At 39.7% G+C, this 21,317-nt stretch overlaps 1 protein-coding gene across 3 annotated transcripts in view; it reads right to left on the reverse strand.

Annotated features, from left to right (window-relative positions):
- RAD18 (RAD18 E3 ubiquitin protein ligase) overlaps nucleotides 1–21,317 on the reverse strand; it is a 121,234-nt gene that overhangs the window by 18,500 nt on the left and 81,417 nt on the right. For 2 of the 3 annotated variants that reach the window (XM_026650425.1, XM_026650424.1), the window contains exon 12: nucleotides 13,549–13,611. In XM_026650425.1, the coding sequence (XP_026506210.1) occupies nucleotides 13,549–13,611 (63 nt within the window). Of the gene's footprint in view, nucleotides 1–13,522; nucleotides 13,612–21,317 lie in introns of all 3 variants that reach the window. The other variant, XM_026650426.1, reaches the window with a different exon arrangement.

Raw genomic sequence — 21,317 nt, forward strand, 5'->3', positions numbered from 1 at the left:
GGTGGACTGACAGCACATAGGTCTATATAAGAAGTTCCAGATGAAGCATGGGATGCCAGAAGTGGAACACTGGACTTTCTAGTTTTTGCTTATGACACAATTTATCATACCCCATGGAAACCTCATCTTCCCTGAGAGCTTGGGTATATAGGTTATATGCATTTTGGAGCAAGATGTAGAGATTGCTGGTAGTTACTTTGAGAGTATGCCTAGTACATGTAACATGAGACACTTTCAAGGAGGAGTCAACCATTCCTGGGGAGGCCACTTTGGCCTGAACAAGGGCTTCTGTCCATCTACTATCTTCTAGCAATCTCCTTTAGACTTGCCATTTCCAGATGTATACCACCCAGCATAATGATAAATTTGTCTTCTGCACACCCACACTTTATGTTTGATTATGGTGAAAATGGGCTGATCCACAGTGATCACTGATACTTGGCATGACTTTAGGTAGTGTGAAGAATTCCTTATAACACTCATGGTATGACATATCATTGCCACAGACTTGGAGTCGTCTAGAAGGAGTGAAAGAAGCACTGTGATGGCTGGGGGTAAGTCTGGCACCGGCTGTCTGCTGGCATGATAAGCTACCTAGGAAATGTCTTGATCTCTGTTGAAGGTATCCAATCTTGCTGCCTGCCTTACTTGATCAAGCCACCAGCATTCTTCTTTTTTTTTTTTTCTGCAGCTTCATTAATATCTCAATAGAAAAACTGCAATATCCAGGTTTCATTCAGAGTTCTAGTGAAATTGAATGGAGAGTCGGGCAGGACAAGATCCACCACTGCTAGGTGAGCTTGCTCTCTAACACCCACCCAAACCCTATAGACCTGCCCTCCATACTGGGCCAGGAGACGCATGTGTGTGCATATGCCAGAACCCAGTGATGGGCATGACAAACCATCTAGAACCTTGCCAGGACCCACCATTTGAGAATCATTGCCTTAAACGGTGTCTGAAGGTCTAGGAAGGATTCAGATTCATGTCTTGAACCAATATCTTGTGTATAGATGTCCCCATCATAAAGCCATCACCATGAAGATTTCCAGTACAATCTACAGATTTCAGTACTGAGCACCTGCTATGGCTCCTCAATTTCATTAGATTTGGGTGATCTGCACATACATTCCAAATTACTTTGTCTGCAAGCTTCCTTGGCATATTTGAAAAGATAGATGAGGATGAGAAGCAGCAAACAAACAAAAAAAAACCTTTCTGAAAGCAAAGGGAACATAAAACTTGTGCTTCAATACATTTCAGGAATGAGCCCAAGATTTAGGTTAAAAAAAGTGGCCAAAAGGCCAGTAAAAAGGAATAAGATGTTACTAAGCTGCCCATTTCCACACTTTTCATTAATAACTATTAAGTGCAATAAATAAAATAACTAATCTTTGGATTTACTGCTTCAATATTAACTTTTAACTGGTGTATGTCAATGTACACTGATTACTGCAAATAAAGGGGGACTCCAGAAGATTAATGTAACATCTCTATGGTGCTCATTAAAAGCTTTATGAGACTAGGCAATTTATTAACTGCAGCATATGAATACTAAAATATCCTTTATTAGCTCTACCACTTAAATTAATATATACAACAAATAATCCTGTTGCAATCAATAAAACTGACAATACTGCCCTGGTTTGGAACTTTTTCATTTTCAAACTGTTGTGTCTGAACAAAGGTAATGCAACTGGAGAAGTTGGTAAGATCAGACGACCTTTTATTTTCCAGTAACTTAAAGTTGTAGAATTCAATTAAAATCCAAAAACTACAGTCTCAATTATGCTCTGTCTTGATCTGCCTAGGGCAAGGAATAACCAGATTAGCTACCTGTGAGCAGAAGTGTATAGATTGCTATCTGGTTTCTGATGGTCTTTCAGAGGACCCTATTCGTTTTGAAATTTGTAACATACCTGTCACCCTCATACTAGGTGTACTGTCAAACACTAAAAACAAAACTATTGCCATCAAATAATCAAAAGAAAGATCCTTTTCTGCCACTGCCACTCTCCACCTTTTTTACCCTCAGATACCCTCAAATTCTCTCGTAGCCACTAACCCTGAAAAGAAGAGGATAAATTACAAGGCATCGGCATCATACCCTAAAGGCTGCCATACTGGGCTGTGGTATATCCTGCCAAAGTCAAGGACTCCCCATTGAAAGCACTCTGTCATCTGGCTTCAGGAGTTCAACAAAAGAATCCTAGCTGATTGTTCCAGCTCTGAATGGAGACTGAAAGGAGTGCATTAGAAAAAGCGATCTGTGGAGAAGTATCCAAAGCAGATTTCCCATTCATAGAAATACATTCCGCCGCACCACCATCACCCTACGCAAATTAAATTACTGAGCTATCCTTTTACTACTCAACACAGAGCAGCTAGTTGACATATTCATTGTAATCCATTCAGTCCCAAAGAAAGCCTTAATTCCCAACAGAATAAATGTCATTAGGGTGGAAAACATAAAAAACACATTAAATAAAAGGTTAGAGGATTGTTAAATGTTCTGAATCAGACTTGACAGAAAGAATGGTCATTTAGCTGAGGAATAATCATTTCTCTATTAAGGTTACAAAAATCATCCTGCTTTAAAAACCATAACAATGAACGTCAGCTGTCCCTTACAACATAAAATTGTATGGGTAGTAATATTTATTAGCCTCTTCTTCATAGAAAGGAAATGTGGCTTCAGAGTAATAATTAAGTATTTTTAAAAAGTGGTGTTTAAAAGGGGACGGTCAAGTTAAAGCTGCAGGTTTTGTGGTTTTTTGGATAAAAAAATCTTTTTTATTGTACCTATGTTACCAACAAGTAAGGTAGATAAGGTTCCTAGTCAGTTTTACTCTGTAGGTTCTCACACTCTAGCACAATACTGTAATGTTGGATTTGCAAATACTAAGTGGGTAAACATTTCTATTTGGATACATATTTTAAAAAATTTCCTCCCACCATAAAACCTACATTTTGGGTCTGATCGCAGAATCATAGAAATGTAGGACTGGAAGGGGCCTTGAGAGGTCATCCAGTCCAGTCACCTTCACTGAGGCAGGACTAACTATTATCTGACCACCTCTGGTGGGTGTTTGTCTAACCTGTTCTCAAAAATCTCCAGTGATTGACATTCCACAACCTCCCTAGGTAATTTGTTCCACTGCTTAACTACCCTTACAGTTAGGACATTTTTTCCTAATGTGTAATAACCTAAATCTCCCTTGCTGCAATTTAAGCCAATTACTTCTTATCCTCAGTGGTTAAGGAAACAATTTATAACAACCGTTTACATATTACTGTGCCGCCCACCCCTCCCCCATCTTCTCTTCTCCAGACTAAACATAGTTTTTTCAGTCTTTCCTTGTAGGTCAACGTTTTCTAGACCTTTAATCATTTTTGTTGCTCTTCTCTGGACGTTCTCCAATTTATCCACATCCTTCCTAAGGTGTGGTGCTCAGAACTGGACACAGTACTCCAGTTGAGGCCTTATCAGTGATGAGCAGAGTCAAAGAATTACATCTCATGGCATACTTACAACACTCCTGCTAATACATACCAAAACGATGTTCACTTTTTTTGCAACAGTATTACATTAGTTTGTGTTCTACTATAACCTCCAGATCCTTTCCTGAAGTACTCCTACTTAGGTAGTCATTTACCATTTTGTATTTGTGTAATTGATTATTTCTTCCTAAGTGTAGTTCTTTACATTTATTGAATTTCATCCAACTTATTTCAGACCATTTCTCCAGTTTGTCCAGATCATTTTGAGTTCTAGTCCTGCCCTCCAAAGTGTTTGCAACCCCTCCTAGCTTGGTATCATCCACAAACTTTATGAGTGTCCTCTCTATGCCATTATCCAAATATTTTATGAAGATATTAAATAGAGCTGGATCCAGAACAGATCCCTGCAGGACCCCACTCAATATGCCCTTCCACCTTCACTGTGAACCACTGATAACTACTCTAGCTTTTCCCAGTTGTTCACCCACCTCACAATCGGCTTGTCTAGGCTATATTTCTCAAGTTTGTTCATGTGCGACAGTATCAAAAGCCTTAGGGCTTGTCTACACTGGCACTTTACAGTGTTGTAACTTTCTCACTCAGGGGTGTGAAAAAACACCCCCCTGAGCGCTGCAAGTTTCAGCACTTTAAAGTGCCAGTGTAAACAGTGCACCAGCACGCTATTCCCCTCGTGGAGGTGGTTTTTTTAGAGCGCTGGGAGAGCTCTCTCCCAGTGCTATGCCGCGACTACACAAGCCACATTAAAGCGTTGCCGTGGCAGTGCTTTAACATTGCCAGTGAAGACGTGCCCTTAGTAAAGTTGGGATATATCTACTGCTTATCCCCTCTCCACAAGGCTTGTTACCCTGTCAAAGAAGGATATTAGGTTGGTTTGACATTATTTGTTCTTGACAAATCCATGTTGATTGTTAGTCATCCCTTTATTTTCTTCTAGGTGCTTACAAACTGATTGGTTATTTGGTCCAGAATCTTTCCAGGTACCAAAGATAAGTTGACTGGCCTATAATTCCCTGGGTTGTCTTTATTCCCCTTTCTATAGACAGGTACTATATGTGCACTTTTCCAACCCTCTGGATCTCTCCCATCCTTTACAAGTTCTCAAAGATAATTATGAATGGCTCAGAGATCTCTTCAGCTAGCTCCTTAAGTATTCTAGGATGCATTTCATCAGGCCCTACCATCTTGAAGACATCTAACTTGTCTCAGTAATCCTTAACTTGTTCTTTTCTTGCTTTAGCCTCAGATCCTACCCCATTTACACTGATGTTCACTATGTTAGTCATCCAATCATTGCTAACTTGATAGGTGAAAATTGAAACAAAAAAGGCATTTAACACTTTGGCCAATGCTGTGTTTTCTGTGATTGTCCTTCCTTCATTGAGTAATGGGCCTACCTATCCTTGATCTTCCTCTGGCTTCTCATCTGTATTTGTAAAATGTTTTCTTGTTACCCTTTATGTCCCTAGCTAGATTAATCTTATTTTTTGCCTTGGCCATTCAATTTTGTCCCTACATGCTTGTGGGGTTTTTTTAATATTCATCTTCCATAATTTGACGTAGTTTCCACTTTTTATATGACTCTTTTTGGAGTTTTAGGTTGTTGAAGATCTCCTGGTTAAGCCAGGGTGGTCTCTCACCATACTTCCTCTCTTTCCTATGCATTGGGATAGTTTGCTCTTGTGCCCTTAATAAGGTTTCTTTGAAAAAACACCAACTCTCCTGAACCCTTTTTCCCCTTCAGACTTGCTTCCCATGGGATCTTACCTACCAATTCTATGAGTTTGCTAAAGTTTGCCTTCTTGAAATCTGCTGTTTTCCCTCCTACCATTCCTTCGAATCATGAACTCTATCATTTCATGATCACTTTCTCCTAAGGTGCCTTTCACCTACAAATTCTCAACCAGTTCCTCCAGTTTGTCAGAATCAAATCTAGCATCGCCTCTCCCCTAGTTGCTTTCTCTATCTTCATTCCAAAAACGTATTGGATAATCTATGCCCTGTTGTATTATTTTCCCAAAAGATGTCTGGGTAGTTGAAATCCCCTATCACCACTAAGTCCTGTGTTTTGGATGATTTTGTCAGTTGTTTAAAAAAATGTAAGAGTTCAGTATTAACTTTTATTTTTGTACCATATGTTGAAAAGCCTTCTTCCTATACATATTAGATTTTTCTGTTTAGTATACTCTAGATACAAGATGACAATATATTTCACAAATGTTGGCTTTTGTTTTAAAGAGTAGCTAAACTATAGTATAGTATATGGCTAAGAAACACTGATCAAAACTATCTCCTGTGCCAGTTGTATCATGTTACATAGTGCAGCTGCCAGTTGCATCTATTTTTGTCTTAGCAGCGTATGACTATCCTTGCAAGAACAGATTACTCAAGTCACAGAATAAACTTGAAATCTCATTCTATGCAGATATTATACATTTTACTATTCTAGCTTTACTGCTTGACTTCTTCCAAAGTAGGAGACTATTCACCACTATGACAGACTGTACCCCTTATGACAGGTTCCCCCCCGGGGTGCCACCTGGAACTGGGGTACCAATGAGCCCCTTGACCCACCAGCCAGGGCTCCCTCTCACACTGTACTGCTGTGACAAGCTACAAAGCCCTCCAGCCTGCACTTTCACCAACATGCGTATAGGTAGGGACATATCCAGCTACAGGTACAAGCAGGCTCTCTGACCAGCACCTGCATGGAAAGGCTACTCCCAGCTCCTCAGGTACGCACCCCCTCTGGAGTATAAACCCAAAATTATACTGTCTTGCACTGCACAGGGAACTGTACAACGTAAGCTCATAAAATTTGCCCCCTTCCTCAATGTGTAAAGGAATATGCAACAGCCTTCTGCCCTGAGTTATGATTCCCACACATCTCAGTCCAACTCACTGGTTTAGATAAAGCAAAAACAAGTTTATTAACTACGAAAGAGAGATTTTAAGTAATGGCAAACAGATCAAAGCAGATTACCTAGCAAATAAACAAAAAAACGCAAACTAAACTTAATATACTAAATAGATTCGCTAGGAATAGCAGATTCTCATCCTAGGAGATGATACAAGCAGGCTACAGATTCTTAAAGGGCAAGCTGCACTTGCTTTACAGCTTGGAATCCCCAGGTGTTTCATTCACAGGCTAAAAACCCCTTTAGCTTGGATCCAGCACTTCCCCCAGTTCAGTCTTTGTTCTTCAGGTGTTTCCAGGAGTCTTTGTGTGTGAGCGGTGAAGAACCCCAGATGATGTCACTCCCCTTCCCTTCTATAGCTTTTGCATATGGCAGAAACTCTTTGTTCCCAAAGCTAGGTCCCCAGACCGGTCTGTGGAAAAATACTGACATCCCAAGATGGAGTCTAGAGACGTGGTCTTATCGCATGTCCTTGTAGAGTCATAGCAGCCATCACTCACAGGCTGTTTGGAGCGTTCACAGGAGGGAGATAAGCTTCTTCTAAGCCCTATTGTTTTTTCCTACTGGCCCATTGCCCTGGATAGGCCCTTCCCCACCCACTATCTAGACCCATCTTGTCTAGTGGGCGTTACCCAGGTGTAACTACATTTGAAAAACAGATGCACAGTCAATATTCATAACTTCAGATACAAAAATGATATATGCATACAAATAGGATAATCATATTCAGCTAATCATAACTTTTTCAATGACACCTCACATGACTTATCTTGCATAAAATACATTATAATTATGACAATTATATCAGAATAATATCACTGAAGAATATGGGGAGCAGTGTCATACCTCTATATTCACAACTTTTACAAGACTGATAAATTTTGTACAAAATATGCTTTGTGAGGTATCATTTGAAAACTCATAATTTGCTGATCATCATTGTCCTGATAAAATATTGTGGCAACATTGCATGTAAATATTCTACTGCCTGATGTTACTAAGGCATATTCCAAATTTGGAGAAGCAGCCCAAACCACTTCCTCAGAGACAAAAGACAAACTGACACCTCAGCCAGGTGTCAACAAAATCAAATGGACTATCACCTGGGTAAGTGGCCATTTTTTGGCAGGAAAAAGGGGGTGAGCGAGACATTTACATTTTGGCAATGGAACAGTTGACGGTTACCGTATAAACAGACTGGCAGTTGCCTGAACCCCAGCTGGAGATGATTCTCAAAGAGAAGAAAAAGATACAAAAATGAGGAACAGAAGACACAAACCACCTCTCTCCCCTTATTGCTACTCACAGCATCAACAATGTTTGAAAGACAACGGAAGTATCATTTAACTTGGGAAGTGGTCCTGGCTGAAGGAATCCAGCCAGACTGCTGTGAGCATATGGGGAGAGAAACCTTTTGCTTTAAATTCACTTAGCTTGTTAAGTTAGGGACTAGTTTGCATTTTACCTTTTATTTCTTTGTAACTAATTCTGACTTTTATGCCTCATTACTTGAAATCACTTAAAATCTATCTTTCTGTACTTAATAAACTTTTTTTATTTTATCTAAACCAGTGTGTGTTTGGATTGAAGAGTTTTGAAACCCCCCATTTGAGATAACAGGGTTTGTGAATATCATTTTCTATTAATGAAATGACAAACTTTCTATGAGCTTGTACTGCACAGAAGGAAACAGCTGGGAAGTACAAGATGTATATTTCTAGGAAAAAGTCTGGAACTGGGTATTTGTTGGTGTCACCCCAGAACAATTCAGAAGTGGTTGGCTAGAAGTACTTATATAACTCAGCTGGAAGTAATTTACATGCTAGAGGAAGTGTGTGAGCAAGGCCAGTGGTTGCTCTCACAGCGAAGCAGTGTAATAGGCATCCCAGATTGGAGAATTGAGTTCAGCAGTCCAGACTGTACCCTGGGGAATGTTACTAATGTCTTCTTCACTAATATATATAGTTAGATATATTAAGTGAAGTTATAAAACATACAGCCAAAATCTGTAGCCTATCCATCTACCATTTGACATAGTATCCCCTTCTTGCAAATATTTATAGAAAAGTATGTGATAACAATGGTCTATATCTGGCTTGACTAATTTTAAATAAACTCAGTTCCACACACATGCCATTCTGACTGTTCCACAATGTACCTGTTTGTGATTTTACATCATAAACTCTTCAGGCTAAGGCACTTGTTTGATACAGTTTACCTATTGTACAGCTCAGTGTCCACTTACTGACGTATAAATAATGTTCTATAATTAACCTGAAGAACATGAAGCATAATCAAAGTTGTAGTTTACTTTCTGCTCTAGATTCTTGTGCACAAATCAACCTGTCCACATGTTATTACAGCTTGGCTGAAATAAACCTATCAGATGTTTGACTAGATTCTCTGGTTTAGAAAATTACCAGGGGCAAGAAATGATTTTTCTATGAACAAGTCATCTTGCTAATATTAATTTCCCACACTGCTGTGCAGAAATATTCTGCATAGGAGAACAGAAACTCTGCAAGTTTCAACTCTCTCTTCCACTACAGAACATGGTCTGCAAACCCACAAAGAAGCTAATGGTTCCACTCCCTTAACCTTTGGAATTCTGCTCAAACCGAATCAATCATTGGCACTCTCTGGATCACAGTTTCAGTGGCGCAAAAGAGAGCATAGGATTTTTATTCTGTCGTCACTGGGAAAACTAGCTGCATGTCATTGCCTGGTAGTTTAAAAATGGTGGCCTTCCAGTTTAAAAATGGTGGCCTTCCATCTAGGACTCAGAGGATAATGATGATGTTGGGAAAATAAGAGTCCCACCACTGGGGAGAGATTTTTAGCTGCCCCATTAACCTTTGCATGACATTCTCAAAATACATGGCAATGATAGACTGGATAATACTAAATAATCAAGACTGGTGTAAGAAAGAAAAATAATCAATGCATTGTTTCCACTGAGAAAATTATTTCCAACTGCCAAAATATTTAAACAATGGGTTCTAAATGTGGAACCAGATAGAAAAAAATGTTACGATAGGATCCATAAATAAGCTGCAACTTTGGCAAGTTATGGACAAATAAAAAAATCCCCAGAATGTACACTGAAATATCCTCACATGGAAAGCATGGATCAAATACTAGTACTTTACTCAACAAAAAATAGGGCTGCAATTAAGTCTTATAGTAAAATATTGAAAATAAATATACTGTAATCTGTGATATAAGGTGCTACTATTAAGCCACGAGCTAAAAAAATGGAAAAAAGGAAGATATCCATCTAGCTGATGAGAAGTGATAAAAATATTGTATAAAGGAATGAAAGATATATACATTGCTGCAGTTTGCTTTATTCATGAATATGGCCACATTACTCCACATGATCACTGTGGAAGACTCCAGCTGTGGTCTGAGAAGCAAGAAACCAGTCTATCCTTCTTGGGAGCATATAATGAGACCTCTCTACAGTACAGGACCAAATTCTCTCTGAATCTTTCAGCCCTCAGCAAGCAGGCTGTGCTCTGGGCAGATTCTGGGCATCTAAGGGTGAAGGATTCCTTCTCCTCCTCCAAGCAGTGGGATCACTCTGCAGCTGCTGATGCAGCAGAGCCCTCTAGCAGCTGGGCTCCCCCTTTTCTTTGATTCTGCTCCCATTTCAAGCCAATGGAAATTTTGCCACTCATTTCAATGACAGCAACATCCAGTTCCATTGTGTCAGAAACTGTTAGCTGACGTTGCTTCTTTTATATTATGGGATATTATGAATTAAACAAATTGATAAAGATGCATTTTCTAAAATCTGGAAACTACATTTGAACTGAATACATCTAGCTTATAACAAGCTCCCAGTTCATTATGGATAATATGTGAAGTCTTCAGCATAAGAAATGCAAATATATACCCTGATGTGCTTTTTTGGTTTGCTTTTATAAATTTCATCTAATTTGTATTTTGCTTTCAGTGGACATAAAATATATCTATGATGATTTCTCTTTTAAGAAATTGTAACCCAATAGGAAACATTCCGAGCAGTGGAGGTCAAATGTCATGCTTCAAACAATCATTTAGGACAAATCTAAAGACCTTTTCAATTTCCTTCTTTCATCTGATATTGTCAGATGATTATTATGTTTGTCATCTGCAATAACTTCTCTGCTGATTCATATTTGAAACCACGCACTGTAGTCATTTTTTGACTAAGCAAGTTTCAGTCAATAAGCAATCCCTTTTATATGGTGCACCAAAATGAAATTTGTTGATCTGGATGTATCATTTTGTAGAAACATTTACAAGAGTACGGATCTGTTCTGCAAAGGTGCGTCGTGGTGGTGCGGGAGAGGGGGAGGAGTTCTCGCCACATTTGCCCTTCCTCTTCAAAAAAAAAAAAAAAAAGCAAATATGTAAACATGTACCCTGATTTATATGCTGATCAAAAATGGGAGACTAAAGAGAGATATAGGTAGCTTCCTAACTACCCATCAAGATGGAATATTTTATATACCTCTCTCCCCTCATTAACCACAAGAACTGCAAAGAAACAAATATAGTTCTCATTTTTGTAGCTTCTTAGCAGTATAAATCTGTTCCTTAGCCACTTTTATTTGTTACTTTTTCAGTTGCCTTTGAAACCAGTTATTAGTATCTGGAAGGAAACAAACCCAGCAACATTTTTTCAGTACCTTGCAGCAATGTTACCTGAATTGAACCAAGAAAGTGACATTTTCAGGGAAGTGACTAAATGTCCCAGATAAGTCTTTATGGACATTCCAATTGTCTAAAGAACAGATGCAAGATAAATATATACATATTTTGCCAATGGAAGGTATAAGAAATCACCACAAATCACATTGCTGCTGGGTTTCAGAAAAATAACACGTACAATATTTCATATTTTAGCCTTGAGTTATTTTCATCCCATTTTCAACTTCACTTGACAGAATAAAAAGGTACAATCTATTCTACCCCTTTCAAGCCCAATCCTAAAATAAACTACTGCCCCAATAAACTTCAAGAACAGGATCTCTTAGATTTATGTTCAAATGACATTCAAAATAACTGTAGATAAGCAAAGGGGACCAGTAACCAACTCTGTCATGTCATGCTCGATAGTATGTTATGGTCCAAGTACTATAACTCATTTGAAGGAGTTTGCATCCCTTACTATGTTGCCAACACCTGCATACCGATCATACAATGATACTCGCATGTGTCTTTTCAGGAAGAGGGTGTTTGAGGAAGGAGTCAAGCGGTTCATGCATGAGTATACCCTAACTATTAGGAGTTCTAACTCCCGCCTGCTGCAAAGGCAGCTACGGCTGCTTGCCTTTTGGGCTAATGTTCTAGACCAGTGGTTCTCAAACTTTAGCAACCCGAGGACTGCCGTTTTGATTTTGAAATTTTCATGGACCCCCAAAACCCACCACTCAGCCACAGGCCCTGCCCCTACTCCACCCCTTCTCCCAAGGCCCCACCCAACTCCATCTCTTCCCCACCTCTTTCCGCCACCTCCCCCAAGCGCGCCCTGTCCATGCTCTTCCCCCTCCCTCCCAGCGCCTCCTGCATGCTGCGGAACAGCTGTTCCCCTGCATGCAGGAGGCACTGGGAGGGAGGGTGAGGGGTTAATCAGCAGGGCCAGTGGCCCCAGGCATGATTCCGTCCCCTCCCCAAACGCACCCCACCCCCGCTTCTTCCCCTCCCTTCCAGAGCCTCCTGCACACTGCTGAACAGCTGTTCCCTGGCATGCAGGGAGGAAAGGGGAGGAGTTGATCCCTTGGAGTACCCTCCATGGACTCCAGTTTGAGAAACACCGTTCTAGACAATGGAAACAGCAGCAGAGGAAAATCATGAGGAAAATGTTACAATGCAGACTATAGCACTGGAAAATAGGTACAACTGAATATTTTATGCTAGTCTCAGTAAATCACTTTTAGGTGCTGTCAGAAATTATGCTTATGAACATTCTTCTTCTAAACATCACACATTTCTAACCAAGGGCTGTTCTACACTAAACTTCTAATGATTACTTATTTGATACTTTACTACTGATTAACATTCCCATTGATTTCTGGCACCATTATAATCAAGGCCTTGTCAGTGTTTCCATTATAAACTGTTATTATCCAATACAGCACCATACTTTATTGAGTAAATAATATACACACTTTTAAGAGTTCCAAATTGTATTTCAGTTATGGACTATGAGGTTTATGAAGAGCTGCATCAATCTACTGAACACACATGTTCTTGAGATAATTTCCCCAATTAACCATTCTAAGGACTTCCTTAAAAAAATTAATTCACAATTAAGTCGGATATGATTCCTCTAATATCACCCTCTTATGCCCAACTACTGCAGCTGGCATGATATTCAAGCAGGGATTCCAGCACCAGCAGAGGGACCTTAGATGCAAAATTAGTTCAGTCCTCTGGGCATACTGGATTTTTCAGAAATACTAACTAGTCCAATCGTATGACTTAAAAAAAATGTCACAGTCTCGCATGACAAACTGCTGTATTGTTGCAGAATCCTTCCAAATCTTGATTTCTATTTCCTCTTCTGAGGATTTTAGAAATTTACTGGGGATAGGGCACCGGACAGGGACTCTGAACACCTTGGTTCTATTTCTAGCTCTGCCACTGTTGTGTGATCTTGGGCCAAACCATCTATCACTCTGTGCCTCTATTTCCGCTCCCACCCTTTGTGTGTCCTGATCAATTTACACTGTAAGCTTTTGGGACATGGGCCATTTCTCACTATATATTTATACAATGCTTAGTACAATTAAGCCTGATCTCAGATGGGACCACTAGACACTACCATAATGCAAATAATTAAAAAGTTATTTTCTGTTCTAAAAAACGGTGAGCTTTTAAACGCAGAGGAGCGGGGACTTCTCCCTCCACACAAAAGGAATCCAAAATGAATACTTGAAATAAAATGTGCTTGATTTGTAAAATTTGTGATGCAACATTTCTAACTCCATCGTGGCATTCTTAACTACAAGTTTTCTGTTACTTGTTTATTTAAACCAAGCCTTTTCATTTATGCAGAGGAAACAATTAAATGGCCTAAAATCTCAACCAATTACCTCATTCATCCATGTACTGTACTCACTTATCTGATGACTCTGAAACCATCTCAACTTCTTGCAGGTCTCTCAAAATATCTGAACTGGAGCTGAAAGGATAATATAAAAAAAAAACAAAAACACCTTTTAGTCTATATATGCAATCCTTGACAATTATCCAGAACTGGACTTTCAATAATAAATTCATTCTCATTCATTCACTTCTTATAGCTCCCCGATTCTCAGGGTGATCCTTAGCTGATCGAGGCTCCAGTCTAGGTTAGTGAGGCTAAAGGACCACACAGCAGCTGAGCATAGCCAGAAGGCAGTATGTTCTGGCCACTTCTCCTTCCCACTTCTTGAACCAGAGCTCACTGTGTGAGCAGGGAGGAAGAATCAGCCATGTTGGTGGAATTCTCCGCTGGCCAGATCCAACTGCTTTCCCTCCTCTTTGCACCAATCACGTAGTACAAGGGGGAGGGGCACATATTAGCATAGAGAAACTGGCCCTTTAGTTGCCATTTAGGTTAGCATCATGAAATAAACACTCAAATGTATTATGTGAGCACCACCATGGAGGCAGTTAAACATGACAGCCACAAGATTAATGAGTCTGAAGGAGATGAGAATAGTAATCCTTGTCCGTTTACAGGGTCCATTATACATGAACAGTTTGACTAGGCAGATTTTAATGTAAAGAGATTGTGTCGAGTTTCTTTTCAAAGATAAATATTTTCCTGTCAATTTTTCTGTCAAACCTTTGATAGCAGAATAGCAGAATGTCAATTTCTTTACAAAATTTATCACCTCTGTTGAAGAACAACAAATTAAGTGTAAAAATCCTAATCATACTGAATTGCCATTTTCCAAACAATAAACCAATGTACTGTCGTTTTGTCTTAACTCCACTCCTTGTCCACCTCTCACAATCATTTCACAGGATTTTTTTCAAGTGTAGGGAACCTGTTCACGTTATGGTGAACAAACTCTCCAAGCACTAAAATCATGTAACGTCATTGAAGAGAAAAGCTTTTTCTTTTTTTTAAATAATTTCAATATATTGGATCAAAACCATGAAAATGTATGAATAATTTAAGCACAAATAAGAGAAAAATGAAAAAAAAAATCCCTGTTCAAACTAACGGATGATAAATGTCAGAGTTTCTTATGAACAATTTAATCACATCATGGTCACTGGTGGAGCAAAAACGTGCTGCTTTTGTGGAGCATCACAAATTTTATTCCCTAATGACTCCCATCTGAACCTCGTCTTTCCAATCTCCAACTGATTCCTTCATTCCCAACATTCATATTGCTACTGCATCTGCTCCTTCTGGCCAAACAAATAATCTACTTTATATTTCCTCCTGCCTGCCAACTGCTGCTCCAACATGTCCTCTTGCTCGGTTTCCAACCCTCTCCAGGTTTCCCAGTGCACCTAATCTAAGCCATCTTTCCCACTACCTTCTACAACCTCTTACACTCCACATAGCACTAGGATGGAATCTTAATGAGACAGAGTGCCATATTTTTAAAAATAATTTAAGAATGACTGTGCCAGTGTGCGGCCTGTATATGTGGCTGGGAATCGGTATCAGAAGTTCCTAAATCCCAGTGCAATGCTTAATATATGAGGCAACACTGTCCCAGTCAGTGCTTGAATCAAACATGTATATCATTTTCTGACTTTCCTTTTAAAAACTACAATTAAAGGCCAGAACGTGTACATAAAAATTAGGATCTGTTCATCCATTACCAGTTCTCTTCTTCTTGCTGCTTATTCCCCAGATGAAGGTACAATCCTTGATTGCAAAGATTACAATTAGTTGCCATAGAGATAATTGTGAAATCACTAAAAGGATTAGGATTTCAGAGGAGAAATAAGCTACCAAAATCAGATTAAGTGCTATGGAACAGTGAGACTTCTTATGCGAATGTGCCTGCAGTGTTATTGTAGAAAGCTTGGGATATTACCTCACCCATTTTGTGTCTCTGTGCAAATGTGCTCAGTCATAATGATGAAAAGGGAAGATAAAAAGCAGAACCAATGGAGGTATACGGACAAAATTATTTCAAAGCAGAATGGGTTTTCAAAGTTTCCTGCGAAGCATTAGACTTTTTCCAATGACTCCTTTGGAGCATTTGTGAACCACTGAATAAAGAAATCGGTAATTAACAAATATTATAAAACATATAGACTACCATAATCTGAAATTAAGAGCAGTGATTGTGATTATGGGGTAAATATCTTTCTCATGCACCAATTCTGGGCCGTAGGGCTTGGCACAAGAGGGCCCCACTGGGACCAACGGGAAGGAATTCTGTTTCCCCCACAGGATGCAGAATGGGAGAAAAGTTGCTCCATGACTGCCTGGGATCTCCACTTGAGTTGCATTTGGCTTACGAATGGACACTTGCCTGGTGGGCTCAGTAACTCTCCAGATCAAGCTTCAGCATTCTAAACAAGCTCCAAAGGCTGTTGTGTGTGCGCGAATGTATACAATCATTAACATGGCTACCTAAACATAAACCACGCAGCTGATAGCAGTGAATGACAGACTCTTCCCCCCCAAAACAAACAGAAATGTCTGACACCCCTCCAATTCCATCCTTCCCACAAGCGGGAAAGTTAAGAGGAGAGGAATGATTTAACGTGACCTATGTAGAAGTCACTTGTGTTACTCAAATTCAGCAAAGCACTTAAGCACATGCTTCACTGTAAGCACGAGCAATCCCATGAATTCTGAATGTGACTACTCATGTGCTTAAACACTCTGCTGAATCAGGTATTGAAACATCAGCCCTGTCACAGAGGACCAGCATACTGTACCAGCTAAGAGCTGCAGAAACAAATGGACTGTGATTTTATAGTTAATTCAACTCTCAGGGGCCGGGGAGATGGGGAGGAAATAATTGGTTTGTTACGGTGCAATAATTCAACTAATCTGAGAAAGTTAACTAAAGTAAAAAGATACATCAGAGCGCCTGAAGGAAAAAAAAAGTGAATTTGCCATGCCCTTTATAGCCCCATAACAAATAAGCATACTTAAAGGAAAAAAAAGAACAGCAAGAAAAGGAATGCAAAGTAATTGTTGCCAGTCATATAGTCACTTCACTGTGCATAGGTAATTTAAGAATCTCAGATCACTCTGGGTTTGTGGGATCTTAAATGCCGTAAATGTCCAGACACAACAGAGCTCATTAAGAATGGAGTAGCAGGCCTGCCTAGTGGTCTAATGAGAGCAAATTCTGTTGTCACGGAAGGGACCACTGTCTGAGTGCAAACCCTGGAAAAAAATATCCCATATTATTCTTGAGATGGCTCCTCTGACCAAGGCAGAAGCAGCAGTGGCAGGCTGCAGCAACCAATAATGAAGAAGGCACTCAATTGGAATGGATTTGATGTACAGTACACTCCCATTTATCTGAATGGCCGTGTGGACACCCAAAACTTTCGGATAACCGGATGTTCAGATAAACCCACTAATAACTTCTTAAGTAGCCTCTTTGCACCTGTTAGCATTCAATGTTTTTTTTAATTGATTAGCACTACAAGTGCTTAGCAGATAATTAGCTGGTGATTAATACAGGGGTACATGGGGGACACACTGTGAATCTGTATAATTAGGATTTTCAGATAAAGGGAATTCAGATAAACAGGAGTATACTATATACACACTAAACTTAAAACAATGCTACACTGTTGACTTCAGTGGAGCTACTGCAGCTGTGCACTGGTTTAAGTGATAACCAGCCCACATCCTATATGGGTAAGCAGAAGAGTAATTCGATGCACAGACATAATGAAAGAAAAAAAGAAAAAAAAACCCGAGAAGTCCTTGTGGCACCTTAGAGACTAACACATTTATTTGGGCATAAGCTTTTGTGGGCTAAAACCCACTTCATCAGATGAATGGAGAGAAAAATACAGTAGGCAGGTATATATATTACATCACATGAAAAGATGGGAGTTGCCTTACCAAGTGGGGTGTCAGTGCTAACGAGGCCAATTCAATCAGGGTGGATGTCGCCCATTCCCAACAGTTGACAAGAAGGTGCGAGTATCAACAGATGGAAAATTACTTTTTGTAGTGACCCAGCCACTTCCAGTCTTTATTCAGCCCTAATTTGATGGTGTCAAGTTTGCAAATTAATTCCAGTTCTGCAGTTTCTCGTTGAAGTCTCTTTTTGAAGTTTTTTTTGTTGAAGAATGGCCACTTTTAAGTCTGTTATTGAGTGTCCAGGGAGATTGAAGGGCTCTCCTACTGGTTTTTGAATGTTACAATTCTTGATGTCTGATTTGTGTCCATTTATTCTTTTGCATAGAGACTGTCCGCTTTGGCCAATGTACATGGCAGAGGGGCATTGCTAGCACATGATGGCATATATCACATTAGTAGATGTGCTAGTGAACGAGTCCCACCACCAGTGATAGATGTTCCCCTGCACACCTACTGGACAGTAGGCTACCCCTGTGAAACCAGACATAATGAATGCTCACACATTTTGGGTGCACAGTGAGGCACACGGCCAAACAACAGGTTTCTGGGTATCTAATATTATTGATGTTGTGAAGTGCATTATCGCTTTAAACAAAGGTTATGGCATGATAGAAAATCAATAGCTGATTAAAAAGAGAACGTTTTTAATATAAAGGACACAGAAAAATAGTTCTTATTTCAAAATAACATTAATTTTCACTGATAGGAAGTTTATTTCCAGGAAAACAGAACAGCAGCAGAGGTGGCCGGACTGTTGTGTATTTCACATGTTGAGACTAAAGGCTACAAATTCTTTATTTCCAACATACTCTTCAAATCTTTACCATGTTGCCTTCTAATCACATTACCACTATGTTACCATCTGGCTGATCACTTCTGAACATAATCCCACCATGATTTAAACAAAAGAAAATGGAAATAAGGTTGTGGAACAAATATTGGCTAATACCACATTGTTCATGTCCCTATCTTTAGTCTGTCTTATCTATTTAGACGGTAAGATCTTTGGGATAAGGAGCGTCTCTAATTCTACAAAAACAACAAGGAGTCCAGTGGCACCTTAAAGACTAACAGATTTATTTGGGCATAAGCTTTCGTGGGTAAAAAAGTCACTTCTTCAGATGAGAAAAAAGATTCATCTGAAGAAGTGAGGTTTTTTACCCACGAAAGCTTATGCCCAAATAAATCTGTTAGTTTTTAAGGTGCCACTGGACTCCTTGTTCTTCTTGTGGATACAGACTAACATGGCTACCCCCTGATACTCTCTAATTCTAGTATATAGCTCAAAAGGACACTGTACTTGGCCAGCCCATTGGCACTTCCATAATGAACATGATTAATAAGAGCAATTTTAAACGGTAAATAGAGTCCAAAATATGGAGTAGGGATTATCTCTATGTTTTTCCTTCTTTAATTGGCAAAGTAAATTACCCAATAATTAATAGCTACATAAGTGCTAGGTATTTATTATTAATGATGTACAAGCTTTGCACCAATATTAAATACTCACATGGCAGAAATTTTGCCAACTAAATGCCTTCTTTTATCATGCCTGTTTTTAAAAATGACAAACCTAGTGCACTTTCATTATAACACAAGGATAGTAAAACATTTTTGACAGCTGGAAGTCTGAGAACTTCTAGAATACATTTGGGAGCAGATATAGAACTCAGTAGCTTATGCCTCAGGTCAGTTAAAAGTTATTCTACAAATGAAACATGATTGACCTCTGGGGAAAGATATAAACTTGATTTATAGAGCAGATACACAACTGGCTTCACATAGCTGTACTGTCATCACCTCACTGGGATCCACTCTCCCAATGATGTCTCCATACAGAACAGTATGTGGAAGAGGAGCATAAAAATCTGTCAGGGGTTTACAGCAAAAGAGATAAAAGCCGTTAACAAATCTGTCTGATTATCTTTCCTACTGATTAACTATCAACTCAAAGATGACAGAAGTCATGGCCCAACTTCAACCAAGAAGTACTGCAACTACTCCAGGTGCATCCATCAACGATGTACCATTCAAGCTCACTGGCAAATTTTGCTACCTACACAGTTTTGTTTCATGTAATTCAATGACTGATGACAACATTATGAAATGTATTGGGGCAGCCAGAGGTGCCTTCAGAAAACGTGACAAAAACGGTGTCAGAACTGCAAACAAAAATTGATGTTACCATGCTGTTGTCATACCACACTCCTAAATGGCTGAGATACATGGACTATTTATCAATGCCACATAAAATACTTGGACTAATTGCACGTACAATGTCTATGATAGTTAATGGGTATTAAATAGCAAGATTTGATTCCAAACACCGAGGTCCTTGAGTGCTGAGACATCATAAGCGGTGACACTTTTACAGTGAGAGCACAGCTGAGATGGTGCGGTGATGCGGTCTGATGTCCAACAATAAAATACCAAAGGATGTCTTCTATGGAGAATTGCAGACTGGAACTTATTTTAGGGGCAGGCCAAGAAAACAATACAAAGACACTCTTCTGAAGGTAAACCTGCAATCTTGCAATGTTGACCTCAACACCTGGGAGCTCCTAGTTCATAACAAGGTCTCTGTACCTTGGACTGGAAGACTTTGAGAGTGCATAGACTGCTGCAATCAAGGAGAGATGTGCAAGGCATAAAGCTAAAAGCAGTGTATATTCATCTACAATTGTTTTCACCTGTGGCACTTGTGGACAGGGCTGCAGGTCCAAAATTGGTCTTTGATCTCATCTTAGGATCCACAATAAGTGACTGTAGTTCATCTATCCAATTCAGCAAGAGACTCGATCATATTTTTTTTTTAACCTGAGTGTCCCTTTGACCAGACATTTCACTTAGAGGTTAGTAGAACTGTTGCTATCTGGTAAACGTCATGTTTTCTAAATGAAAAGGGGCCTCCTACACTCCCTATATCTGCTTCTGAAGTTGGAAGACAAAAGCTCCAGTTCAGCAAAGTACTTCAGCACATGCTTAAGTGCTTTGCTAAATCTGTACATTGGAGCCTCATCTAAAGCACAAAAAGTTAATGCCAAGACTCCAACTGACTTTAATGGGCTTTGGATGAGGCCTTAATACCAGGGATCAGAAGCTCAGAACTTTAAATTGGCCCTGCTACACTGACTCCAATGAAGCTACATTGATTTACACCATTAGTTTTCAACTTTTTTTCATTTGTGGACCCCTAAAAAATTTCAAATGGAGGTGCGGACCCCTTTGGAAATCTTAGATGTAGTCTGCGGACACCAGGGGTCCGTGGACCAAAGGTTGAAAACCACGGATTTATATGAACTGAAGATCTGTCTCTAAGTCTATTCACCCTCTTCAGTGAGAATTTCAAATTAAGTTGTCATATTTCATTACACACCTTAATAGCTTAGCCTATTGGTTAGCCACTCCAGCAAACATTAGATACAGAAGTGTCTGATGTTCCATTAACACACAAGTGCAACTGCTGTCACCATTAATGGTGCCTCCCTCACATCAAGAGATTTTATAGGAGTAGCTTTTTGTTTGTTTGTAAGCTCCTGCCTTCTGCCTTGGAGCTGCTCCCGGGAGCCTCCTGCTTGCTGTGCAAGGGGGGAAAGGGGGAAGAGTGGTGCTAATGTCAGGGTATCCACCTCCCCCCACTGCTGCTCCCCGTTCCTGAAACCCATCTCCACAGAGCAGAGCGGACACAGAACAGGGCTCAGGACAGAAGGAGCCTCCTGGCAGCAGCTGCTGTCTCAACTTGCTCATCTACTTAAAAAGGCAGTGTACTTAGAGTGGGGTCAGCGTACTTAAAGGGGCAATGCGCGTCTCTCTCT

The sequence above is a fragment of the Terrapene carolina genome, unplaced genomic scaffold (genome assembly GCF_002925995.2).
Source record: "Terrapene carolina triunguis isolate 2854851 unplaced genomic scaffold, T_m_triunguis-2.0 Scaffold89, whole genome shotgun sequence".
Taxonomy (NCBI): domain Eukaryota; kingdom Metazoa; phylum Chordata; order Testudines; family Emydidae; genus Terrapene; species Terrapene triunguis.